This window comes from Simochromis diagramma, unplaced genomic scaffold (assembly GCF_900408965.1).
Source record: "Simochromis diagramma unplaced genomic scaffold, fSimDia1.1 OVJJ01000603.1, whole genome shotgun sequence".
In the NCBI taxonomy this organism is placed as follows: Eukaryota; Metazoa; Chordata; class Actinopteri; order Cichliformes; family Cichlidae; genus Simochromis; species Simochromis diagramma.
The window spans coordinates 2,440,292-2,451,626 of record NW_024387414.1 but is presented as its reverse complement, the minus strand read 5'-3'; the positions used below and the strand labels follow the sequence as shown (position 1 = coordinate 2,451,626).

The 11,335-nt window shown below is 48.5% G+C and overlaps 2 protein-coding genes across 3 annotated transcripts; one reads left to right on the top strand and one right to left on the bottom strand.

Moving 5' to 3' along the window:
- Positions 1-57: 57 nt before the first annotated feature.
- nob1 (NIN1 (RPN12) binding protein 1 homolog) lies at positions 58-5,796 on the top strand. 2 transcript variants are annotated; one of them, XM_040011926.1, is made up of 10 exons: positions 58-187; positions 726-858; positions 927-1,060; positions 1,324-1,395; positions 1,476-1,616; positions 2,895-3,035; positions 3,637-3,876; positions 4,019-4,116; positions 4,920-5,064; positions 5,203-5,796. In XM_040011926.1, the coding sequence occupies exons 1-10, from the start codon at positions 119-121 to the stop codon at positions 5,470-5,472; spliced, it is 1,443 nt and encodes a 480-aa protein (XP_039867860.1). In that variant the 5' UTR covers positions 58-118; the 3' UTR covers positions 5,473-5,796. The 2 variants fall into 2 exon arrangements, with proteins under 2 accessions (XP_039867860.1, XP_039867861.1); XM_040011927.1 differs by lacking the exon at positions 2,895-3,035.
- Positions 5,797-7,052: 1,256 nt separating this feature from the next.
- On the bottom strand, positions 7,053-11,136 carry cog8 (component of oligomeric golgi complex 8). The gene is made up of 5 exons (XM_040011925.1): positions 10,634-11,136; positions 9,942-10,149; positions 8,584-9,408; positions 8,328-8,496; positions 7,053-7,805 (listed from the first exon to the last, which is right to left on the bottom strand). Exons 1-5 carry the CDS (start codon positions 10,960-10,962, stop codon positions 7,528-7,530), a joined length of 1,809 nt encoding a protein of 602 aa, XP_039867859.1. The 5' UTR covers positions 10,963-11,136; the 3' UTR covers positions 7,053-7,527.
- Between the last annotated feature and the right edge of the window lie 199 nt (positions 11,137-11,335).

The following is an 11,335-nucleotide window of genomic DNA, read 5'->3' as shown; positions in this document are numbered from 1 at the left end:
AACTTTAATGGTTAAGTTCAACTTTCCCACATGAATGACGTGTTTTCGGCTTCTCCGTGTCACGAGTGTTTCCCCTCTCTTCTGATTGGTCGCTCCCGCTGCTGGTCGCCAAACCAAGATGGCGACCACCCTGGTAGAGCATGTTGTCGCAGATGCAGGAGCGTTTTTAAGGAAAGCTCCTCTCCAGGTGAGTCTGTCCCTCCTGATACAGGTGGACCGGGTTGTGAGGGTGTGATTGACCCGGGAGAGGGGCTTCAGAGACCGGGGGGTGTCAGCGAGGCGAGCCGGGGGGAGAGGACTCAGCGTGGAGCCGGAGGCCAACAGGTCCCCGACAACAAACCGAGAAACCGGATCGTCTTCTGCTTTCACAGGGACAATAAATGATCCAGGACCATAAAACGGAGTTAAATGTGTTCATCTGGTCCCGGATCTTTAATGTCGTCCAGAGAAAGGAGATCTGGATCAATGGTGCTCAAAGCATCACCGGATGCTGTAGTTCAGGTTTAAACGTAGATGGACGGGTTTTTGGTCCGGATCTGGTCTCTGTTCTCAGACTGTTGAAGGAGAAAAAACCTTGTTTAGTAAAATAAATATTCACTCGAACTTTAATAAAGATTTCAGCTTGAAGCGGATTAAAAACGAATTCTGGCTGCTGCCACGATAAAGATGAGGCTGAAGCGTCCCGATCAGCTTTGTTATCTCACTCTGTTGGTTTTATTTGGTAGGAAATCGGCAGGAATATCTACACCCTGAAAGATGTGGTGGAAGAGATCCGAGACAAGCCCACCAGGAGGAGCCTGGCCTTCCTGCCGTACCAGCTGCACTTTAAGGAACCTCATCCAGAGCACATCAGACACGGTGAGCGGGCGTCTGAATCCCAAACCTCTTGTAAAGGTGTGATTTAACATCCTGGTGTCTGTTTTCAGTGACAGAGTTCTCCAAGAAGACCGGGGACTATCCGAGTCTCTCAGCCACCGACATCAAAGTCCTGGCTCTGACCTACCAGCTGGAGCTGGAGAACGTGGGCTCGCAGCACCTGAGGAAGGAGCCGGAGGTTAAGGTACCTGCAGCACACAGACTCGCGCTCCTGTTTGCTGTTTATTCCTGATGTGTTTAATATTTATGTATATTTTTACTCCTGTGCAGTTAGCCTCACATGTTCATTGCACCCATACTTTTGTTGCACAATGCCAATAAAGGGTTGTTCTATTCTATTCTATTCTATTCTATTCTATTCTATTCTTGACTCTGTACAGCAGACATGTAGAAGTTTAACTCCACACTGTGATAAACTCAGACTCCTCTGGTTATTTTCTGATCCAGGTGAACATTCAGAGCACGCAGCGCCACCCCGAGACTCCGATGAACGTCGCCGGGTTCCACTTTCCTTCCAAGGTGAGAGTCGGACGCTCGTGTCAGCCGTCAGGCCGGCGTGCAGTCAGGAACGTTTTCTCACTTTGTGTTTGCGTCTTCAGAAACCTGCGGACAGCACGAATGTCCAACAGACGGAGACGGAAAAGAAGACGCCGAACGAGACCGACGGCGACGAGTTCAACAGCTTCCAGTTCTGGAGGGAGCCGCTGCCGGCCATCGATGACGAGCTGCTGGGTTTACTGGTGAGGAAAGAAACACAGCTCTCTTTGGTTCGATCGTAGATGTTTTGAGACAGTAGCTTTAAAACAAGAAGTTTCTGTCGTTTAATTTTTGCATCTTTTCCTCATAACGTGAAATTATTTTAATCAGGAAACCAAATTTGAGAGATTTAGGAGAATCTGAACGTCACAGGCAGAAATACTCGACTCCTTTCAAAGTGTTTAAAAACGTTATTTCCTTTCTTGTAAATCTCTCGTTTCTTTACGCTGTCAGTTAAAATTGGGGAAAATGGGACGATGTACCTTCTGCTGACCTTCGTCTGTGCTTAGTTTTTAAAATACACAATTTTGAGCTTTGTTCTGATGTTGTTTCGGAGCTCGTCTTCATTTCCTCAGACTTTTTCTATTCTTTTGTATTTTTGATGCGACAAACGTTAAAAGCACGATAAGTGACGGTCTGAGACTTCATGCCGTGGCGAGAGGACGAGGAGCACCTGGACCTCACAGTCTCACCGACTCTCGCTGTAACGACTTCCTCAGAGGGTTTTAAATCCCTCTGCTGACACAGACGTCTGTGTTTGCACAGATAGTTTCAATGCTCAGAACCTTTCCTCTGTGAACGTGTCTTAAAGCGATCGTAGAAAACAGGCGAGAAGCTTCAGAAACCGAGCCGAGCTGCCTTTGTTACAAACACATACACAATCTCTCTGCCACTGATGAAACCAGCTCCATTATTCTGACTGTTCTAAGACCAAAGAAGCAGAGTTTAAAGTAACATCCACAGAATAAAATCATGGAGGACGGACTCTGTGAGCTGCATGTGTGAATGTCTGTCCCCTCCCACAGCCAGTGGCGTGGTTCCACCTCTGAGCACAGAGGCTTTGTGGTGCTGTGTCTTTACTGGTTTTTTTCCTGTGAAAACGTGGAACTGGTTTGGAACATCGTGCAGTGGTTGTTAGTCCTCCACACTGAAGGGAGCCAGCTAGGGTGCTTTGGGGATCCGACCAGAAAACCTGCAGGTGCAGGTTAACTGTTTCACCCAGGACAGAACCAGGACACACTGGAGAGGTTAAAGCTCACAGCTGGGTGGAAATTCCCGAGAAAATGTCTGAAGAGAGGAACATCTGTTTCCCCGGCCACTAAGGATGGATGGACAGACAGATGGATGGAGGCATGGGTGGATGGATGGACGGAGGCATGGGTGGATGAATGGAGTTGGGTGCCGTGTTGTTGGAAAAGAGATTGTGTCTCCAGGTTGTGCACGTAAACACAGCGTGTGTGTTATCGCTGCTGCTCTGTCAGGGTCCAGCGGAGGGTTTAAAATCGAGCGGCGGACAGAAACAAGCGGACACACGGACGACTTCGGACGGAGACCAGTTCAGCAGCTTTCTGTTCTGGAGGGATCCGCTCCTGACCTTCAGCGATGAGCTGCTGGGTTTACTGGTGAGTCGAAAGGGAAGAATGTTTTCATGCTGGGAGTCTCGTAGAGCAGCTTTGCATGATTCACAGTTCAGAATAATCCTTTGTGTTCCTCCGAGCCTCGGTTCAGCCCCTGTTCAGACTGTGACCGGCTCGTGTCACCGGCTGCAGTTTGCAGGAGACCTCGTTCATATTTAAAGGAGCCTCCATGAGACTTTGAGGGCTGCAGGCGTCTTTGTGTTTGCATGGTTTCACACGCCAGTCAGACTCTAGTGCATCAGTGCATTACCCTTTTATTTCTGTTGTTGTGTTGCAGCCTCTGAACTTCATGTGCATGCCCACCACCTCCACCTCCACCTCCTGCAGCACATTTCAAGAGAAAAAGTAGTTCAAGTGTGATCTGAGGTCTTATTCTTGTAATGTGTAAATAGTGAATCGTGTGGAAAACGTTCCTGACGTTGATGGCGTGGGATAAACAGGGTTTCCTCCTCAACATCTCCCCGTAGGAAAGGATGCATGTGAGAGGAAGCAAGGAGACAAAGGAGGAATTTTACATCTCTCATTGAGTCATAACTTCTGTCACCTGTCAGACTGCAGTGATGATGATGATGATGTTTGTTTACAGAAAGAGGGCAACGAATCACCACAGACAGAGAAGAGGGCGGAGCAAAGGGCGTCGGCGGGCCAATCGGACGACGAGGACAAAGAGAACGAGCCTGATGACGAAGATGACGAGGAGGACGATGACGATGGAGGAGGATGGATCACTCCCGGTAACATCAAAGAGGTGAAAATGGACTCCGCTGATTGGACGGCTCCAGCTGACATCAAAGTCGGCTGTCTCACCACCGACTTCGCCATGCAGGTAACGGATGCAGACGGTGCATTCGCTGTTTTTCACCTTCTGTCTAAAGGTTTGTGTGAATGGTTTCAGTAAACCGCTGCGTGAATAAATATTCTCCTGCTTTACGCCGGACTTCACAAAGCTTTCGCTGTCTGTGTCCCAGAACGTTCTCATTCAGATCGGACTTCACGTTCTCTCTGTGAACGGGATGCTGATCAAACAGGCGAGGAACTACATCCTGAGATGTCACGCCTGCTTCAAGTGAGTCCGAACAAAGTTAACAAAACCTCTTCAGGCTGAAAGGGAGGCAGCTCGAAAAATACAAAACACGACATTTAAAACATTTAAATTTATATCAAGAATAGAATAAAGGTGCTGAAGTGAAAATGTCAGGACTGCTTTATTAAAAGAATAAAAATACATTAATACATAAATAAATAAAATGGACAAAGTCAATGAAAGGAATAAAATAAATAAATAAATGTATTAAATTGCTGCTTGAGTAGGTTAAAATAAAAATAATAAAACACAGTAAAAATGATGCTTACATAGAAAAATATAATAAAGGTGCTCCAGAGATACAGATGTAAATAAGGTCAAAATAAAACATGTAAAAATCTGAATATAATCCATTAAAGTGGCTCTGCACCAGGGGTGGGAGGGCCGGCGTCCTGCAGGTTTTAGATCTCACCCTGGGTCAACACACCTGAATCACATGATTAGTTCATTACCTGGTTTCTGGAGAACTTCCCGACATGCTGAGGAGGTCATTTAGACGTTTAAGTCAGCTGTGTTGGATCAAGGACGCATCTAAAACCTGCAGGACTCCGGCCCTCGAGGCCTGGAGTTCGCCCACACCTGCTTTAAGAAAAAGCACAGATGTTAAAGTGGATCAGAACGATGGAGCGTGGAGTGCAGGGTTGGAACAAACCTAACATGAGAGGACAGATGTTCCTCAGACGGACAGATGTTAGTGACCTGTCCTGTTCTTAGAGGCTGTAAGGAGAATACAGCGAGGGGTCGCCCGTGCAGGAGCATTGACCTGTTAAATGTTTCGATTCCAGGACGACGAGCGACATGAACAAAGCTTTCTGTCCTCACTGCGGGAACAGAACCCTGAAGAAGCTGGCGGTGACGGTGAACGAGGACGGCAGCGTGCAGATGCATTTCTCCAAAAACCCCAAAGTGTTGAACCCCAGAGGGCTCCGGGTGAGACGCGGCGTTTTATCACTTCTAAAATGACTCTGCGTTCGCACTGCAGCGTAAATCGTTTTTTCAGACCGCTTCAGTTCTGCCTGAGTCGGGTCTAAACGTCCTAAACCTGACCGCTGCCGTCTTGTGTTTCAGCACACGCTGCCTCTGCCTCAGGGGGGGAAACACTCCACCAACCCCCACCTGGTGGAGGACCAGCGCTTCCCCCAGCAGAGGCTCTCCCGGAAGGCTCGCCAGAAGACCGATGTCTTCAACCCGGACTACGTGGCCGGAGCGTCGCCGTTCTGTGAGAACGACATCTACAGCCGAGCCGCCAACCTGCAGATCAGAGACAGCCAGTGTGGCGGCGGCAGGAGGCGGGCCAACCCCAACGCCACCCGCAGGAAGTTCATCAAGAAGAAGTAAAGATGGCGAGCATGCATCGTGTTTAAATTAAAGGACCGAATCGTCCATCAGCTCTCGTGCGACAGATTAACTCACCAGGTCTTCTGGTGCGTTCATGGACAGTCAGACATCCAAGACATGAGGATTAACTACAGCTCTAAACACGGTGTTCACAGCAGAAGAGACGAGCGTGACAGCCAGAGGAAGTCGATGACACACGGGCGAATTAACTGCTGGCAGCACGAGTGACTCTAACAGTACCAGCTCCAGATTATTACAGATTACATAGCATCCCTTATGGAACGAGCCAGAATAATAAATACATTAAAAGTGTGTGAAATTTCACATCGGTGTCTGTTTCTGCTCATTACCTCCACCACAGAGGCAGGAGCGCGCTCGGTCTGCAGGGCGGCGGCGTGATACAGAGATTCTGTGAGTGAAGAAGAAGAAATAAAGCTCTGCTCCTAAACACTCGCTGCTGGAGACGTTTCTCCTCCGGTCGATTAGATGAAGGGTGGCAGAGGTGGCTGAACATCTGTAAGAGCAAACGGCAGTACTGAACGGACCAATCACGGTCACTCTGGGTTACGCAGCTACAGCGTGCAGGTGCACATCAGGTCCAGGGTTTAAACAATGACTGAGGTGTGAATCCTCCTTCCTTCAAATTTTGCCAGACGTAATATTCTTATTAAAATATTTATTTTAGAGAGCAGTGAAACCTTTCACAGCGAGTCTGCTTGAACTACGTTATAGTTTCCAGCTCAGTGTTTATGGCTGATCTTCAGTATTTTACATCTTTATGATAAAAACATCATCATGAGAAACATTTCTGTCCTGTAACGTCGGGGTCCTGCACTGAAAAACACAAACCGACTTTCACACTTTGTAAAGTCGGACCAAACGTGACCCTTCAGTGGGCTGCCTCTGGGCCCGAGAGCCACATGTTTGACATAAATAAACGTTATTATTGATTACAGTTTCATGCTTTGACGTGTGGTTAAACAGTGAGTAACATCACTGTGTGCCGCATAGTGCTGGACCTTTTACGTCTTTATCTTCTCGTTGCACCTCGTGAGTCACTGAAGTTGTGCCAGAAATGCTGTGTTTCTATGGTAACACAGCATTACATCATTGATTTGTCCCGTCGCCGTCTGACAGTAAAATCACACAAAAACCAACGATTCAAACACGACGCAGAGGGAGAACATGATCACTGGTTTACATTTTTAAACAGGAAAATAAGTCCTAACAGGCAGGTGTAGTAAGGCTGTTAGTTGGTGGAAGTAGCGCCCACGAGGTGCTCACCTGTAGATCTGTGAAGGTGGAGATCCTTGAGTTTATCTTCAGATATTCCAGACAGGTGGAGATCAGCTCAGACTGACCGTGACTGTGCAGAAACTGCAGTACGCTCCTTTAAACATGAGACTGACTCGTCAATATAATTGATCTTTATTGATTTCCAATGAATCTTTGAATCAAAGTGAAAGATTTAAGTGTCCAGACAGTTTTTAACAAACCCACCATGTAAATCAGACACAGCTGACGGACTACAACTCCCAGCTGACGGACTACAACTCCCAGCTGACGGACTACAACTCCCAGCTGACGGACTACAACTCCCAGCTGACGGACTACAACTCCCAGCTGACGGACTACAACTCCCAGCTGCCTCAGCAGAAAAAGCTCAAAGATGAGGCCGACGCTGGATGAAAATGCAGAGTCAGTTTCTGCCCTTCAGGACTTTCCTATCAATCAACCAAACTTTTGGTTTTCTCACATTTCTGACACGTTACCAGGAAAACACAAACATTCAGTTTTTCCTTCTTAAAGGACGAGAACGAGCTGAAGATCTCTGAGAGCAGAGTTAAAATCAGGTGGACTCCATCATCGATGGAAAAAGAAGCAAACTAAACTATTTGCTTATTTTCCTTCTACGTTAGCGAGTAAACCTTTAAATAAGAGAAGAAATGTCACCATTAAAGCCTTTTTCTCACATATATAAAAATATTTTAATGCTTCAGTTTTGACAGATGTCCGTCACAGGATACAGTTTACAGAGCCAGCGTTTCCTCGCCTTCACTCCTCGTCCTGCTTCGGCTCTTCAAACTCCGTCTTTGTCAGTTCAGCTCCGGGTTTTGAGTCTCTGACGACGGACGGGGTCGGCGCCGAGTCTGGATCTGCTGCCGGTTCTTTGGGCTCCATGTCAAACGTCAGGCTGCTCAATTCAGCCGTAATGTCGACCTCTGGCACCGGCGGCTCCTTCTGAGGAAGCAGGAAGTCCAGAGGCTCGAGGACTGCGGCGAGGTCGATGGAGCCCAGATGGCCGTACTTATGCAGCTGGGTGGGAGGGACACCTGCGGAGAGACAACCGATTTGATTCAGACCAAACTCTGCTGCTCAGCACTTCTTAAGCTGTTTTAGCCATTACAAAGAATAACTGAGATAAGAGTCGAGGGCAAAAAAAGAAAAAGATTTTTCTCTTTTAAACTAATTTTGTGAAGTTTTCTTCTCATTGACTGATTGGACCAAAAGTTTAACTTTACTACAGGAAAAAAAGCTTGTGTGGTGATTTTGTGGTTGTATTAGTGCCCCCTACAGGCTGAAGCGGTCATTACTCCAAATTCAGACCACGGTTTCACAAACGTCCCAGTGGCTACGCCCATCTTTTATACACAGTCTACCATGTACGTTCATGCGGTTTCCAGCCCGAGACCGAAGGTGACCAACAAGAACAACAAGGCAAGGACAACAGTTTAAACTGAGACCACATTATTGGAATAACGACTTCACTTCCAGGCCCGTCGTCAAACGTCTTCAGCATCACCGCGTCCGTTTTAAACGAAGAAACAAACTCAGACGTTGCTGCGAGTCCTCACCCAGGATGAGAGCGAGCTGAGCCGGTGGAAACAGGACCTGCAGGCAGCGGTTCAGGAAGGGCAGCAGGTCTTCAGCGTACGCACAGCAGAACTGAAGAAACAGCTCCTTCTCCCGGCTGCTGAAGGCCGTCTCCTCCGCCCGGTGAAACACCAGAATCTGACGGGTCACCTGACAAAAAAACGACACCGTCAGCAGCTGTTAATCCAGCATCAGTCTGACTTTAACCCAGATTACACCAAAGATCCAGCTGCTCACCATCTTCAGGGCTTCCTCCAGGCATTTGGTGACATTCTCCACCACTCCGATGGGGCAGCAGAGGCGGAGGTCGTTGAAGGCCGTCAGGATGTTGTTGAGAAAGCAGGCGAGCGGCTGGAAGTCCAGCAGGGACATTGGGGGCTGCAGGGTGCCGGGCTGCGGGGCGGGGGCTACGACGGGGATGGTCCCTGCCAGCACTGAGGGCAGGGCGATGAGGGTGTACAGGTTCATGTCCTCCTGGAACTTTTCCACCGCCTCCTTCACGGCTCCGCGGAACGTGTCCACCGCCACCCGCTGGAACATGGGCGCCAGCTGCCCGCGGAAGTCCGCCCCCACCCTGCTGAAGGACAAACCGAAGTACATGCACTGACCCAGCAGGGAGTCCAGGCGGCTGCCCACACCCCGCTGCAGGTCCCTCTCTAAGGTCTCCAGGAACTCCGCCACCTTGTGCACCACCCAGCCGTGGAAGATGGCGCCCTCGTTCACAGCCATGAGCCCACCGGCGGGGGGCACTAGCGGGTCCTCGTCAGAGAAGATGGCTCTGTACTGGGTGATGATGTCAAACAGGTGCACCCTGCAGGCCTCGATGGTCTTGGTGATGTGAAAGTAAGCATCGTTTTCAGGGATGGCAGCGAGGATGGAGTGCAGCCAAGTGCTGCGAGCCTGCAGGAACTTCACCCGCAGCTCCGCCTCCGTGAACACGTCCATACGCCGCAGGTAACCGATGACGCGGAGGCACACGGGAAGCTGGGAGTTGCTGCGGAGCTGCTGCAACAGCTGGTTGAGCATCAGCTGAGCCGACTGACGCACTTCACGCACGATACCCTAAAGATGGAGAAGGTCAAAGGTTAGAGGAGCCGAAACATTAGATGTTCTCCACAGTGACCTTTTCTGTTTTATATCTCAGCAAAGAGAAAGTTTCTCAACTGTTTTTCTCCAGTTTTTGTCAATTTAGAGTTTAAACTAGCGATTTCCAGCCTGTACCTGAACCTGAGCCCCATCAACAACCTCCCGCGGTCACATTTGAGCCTTTTCACCTTCTCTGAAAGCCTGCTTTATTCCAGCTGGCCAACACCTGGAAGCCTGCTGAGGGGCAACACGCAGAGCTTGCTAGCTGTGCACGTAACAAAAGAAAACTGAGTATTCAGAGCGGTCTGGATCCTGAGCTCTTTAATTCTCTTCACACGTGTAATTGTTTATTTGAACATTTTTTCTCCAACACGACAGAAAATCAAAGAAAAGTAACGTTTATTTAGCCCTAACAGTTCGTTTTCCTAAATAATATTTAGAGTTTCATTCAGGCAGTAAAAAAAAAACCCAAACACACCCGCTTTTTGGTCAGCCTGGTCTGGACTCACCTGGATGACGGGCAGCGACGAGTGTTTCTTCTCCAGCCTCTTCACGTATGCCGCCAGCTCCAGAGCCTCTTCGTAGTAGCCGTTGCGGACGCAGGTGTCCATGAGCTGAGGAATCTCCAGAATCTCCAGGATCTCCGTGTGGCGGTTCAGAGTGAGGCTGTTCATCCGGCGGCTTGCTCCGATCTCCTCCGCCTCTTTCATGAAGTGCCTGAAAACAAAATGAGCCCCCAAAGCTCAGAGAGACAGCACAACAGCAAACACACAACTATGTGTAACACGTAACACTTTATAGCTCTAAGAACCTTTTATTATCTTTCATTAATGTTCCCAGTTTTGTTCTGGTTGTAAAGTCTGGCTGCCTGTTTTTTATTCTGACAGGACGCTGACGAGCCAGCTCAAAGGAAATTAATCTGCTGCTGTTTTATTCCCAGTCAATTCACCTTCTGTGGCATATTCCTAAGAAAATAACTAAGTTATTCACTTTGATTCTTTGTATTTTTCTGTATTTAAATATTTTGAATTTAAAGGCAGGTTGTGATCCTACAGTGAGCTACAATAATAATAATCTGCATCTCTCTCCTTGATCAGTTCATCCTGTGTGCTTTTTAAAAAAGTTTTTATTAACCTAACAGTAAATGATGACACTTCAGGTGTTTTATAGACCCCAGTTTCCTCCACAGGGAGCCACCGACCTGCAATTCTCTCCGAAGCGGGGCAGCTTGTCCAGCAGCCGGGACACGCTGCTCTCCACCCGGCCGAAGTCCCGGTAGATGTGCTCGGTGCAGTCGGCGGTGCGGATGAAGGTCTGGTAGTTGGAGAAGGCCAGCTCCCGGGTCTGCTGCAGGATCTGAGCCCGCTCCTCCGCCAGCCTCTCCGGCTCCCGGCCCAGCTTCTCCACCCCGAAGGAGCTGAGCTCCGACAGGTAGGCCGCGAAGTCCGGGTTGTCCCTCCAGCTGTCCGGGAAGCTGTCCTTAAAGATGGACGCCAGGATGCTCTCATCCTCCACGTCCACCGCCGCCATGTTTACCGCTGCAGGTTCACGGAGTCCCGGTTCACAAACTGACAGATTTCCTGGTTGTAAACAACCGGAACATCCAGCGCTGACGAACACGTCCCGGTTCTTCTTCTTCTCCTTCTGACACGTGTCAAAAAAGCTTAAAGGTGAAATACTGCCACCTGCCGGTGTTGTGCCAAAAATCATTTCCGAAGTTTCTTTGTTTTTGTTTTGTTTTGACTGTATACTATAATAATAGGTATATATGAAATACATAGAATATATTTGTGACTCTGATTTATTGAGTTATTATATCTATTTTGTCCTTTTTGGTCACTTAAATCATGTTTCTATAACTGTGACGTTACATTTGTTGAAATGTGTGACGCCCTCATGAACT

Bases quoted from the DNA above. Each gene is read 5' to 3' on its own strand.
- cog8 (XM_040011925.1), bottom strand. From the start codon at position 10,962: ATGGCGGCGGTGGACGTGGAGGATGAGAGCATCCTGGCGTCCATCTTT. The intron at 10,150-10,633 runs GTCGGTGGCTCC...TTTTGTTTTCAG, and splicing joins CGCTTCGGAGAGAATTGCAG to GCACTTCATGAAAGAGGCGG. The intron at 9,409-9,941 runs GTGAGTCCAGAC...CTCCATCTTTAG, and splicing joins CGTCGCTGCCCGTCATCCAG to GGTATCGTGCGTGAAGTGCG.
- nob1 (XM_040011926.1), top strand. From the start codon at position 119: ATGGCGACCACCCTGGTAGAGCATGTTGTCGCAGATGCAGGAGCGTTT. The intron at 859-926 runs GTGAGCGGGCGT...GTCTGTTTTCAG, and splicing joins TCCAGAGCACATCAGACACG to TGACAGAGTTCTCCAAGAAG. The intron at 4,117-4,919 runs GTGAGTCCGAAC...TTTCGATTCCAG, and splicing joins AGATGTCACGCCTGCTTCAA to GACGACGAGCGACATGAACA.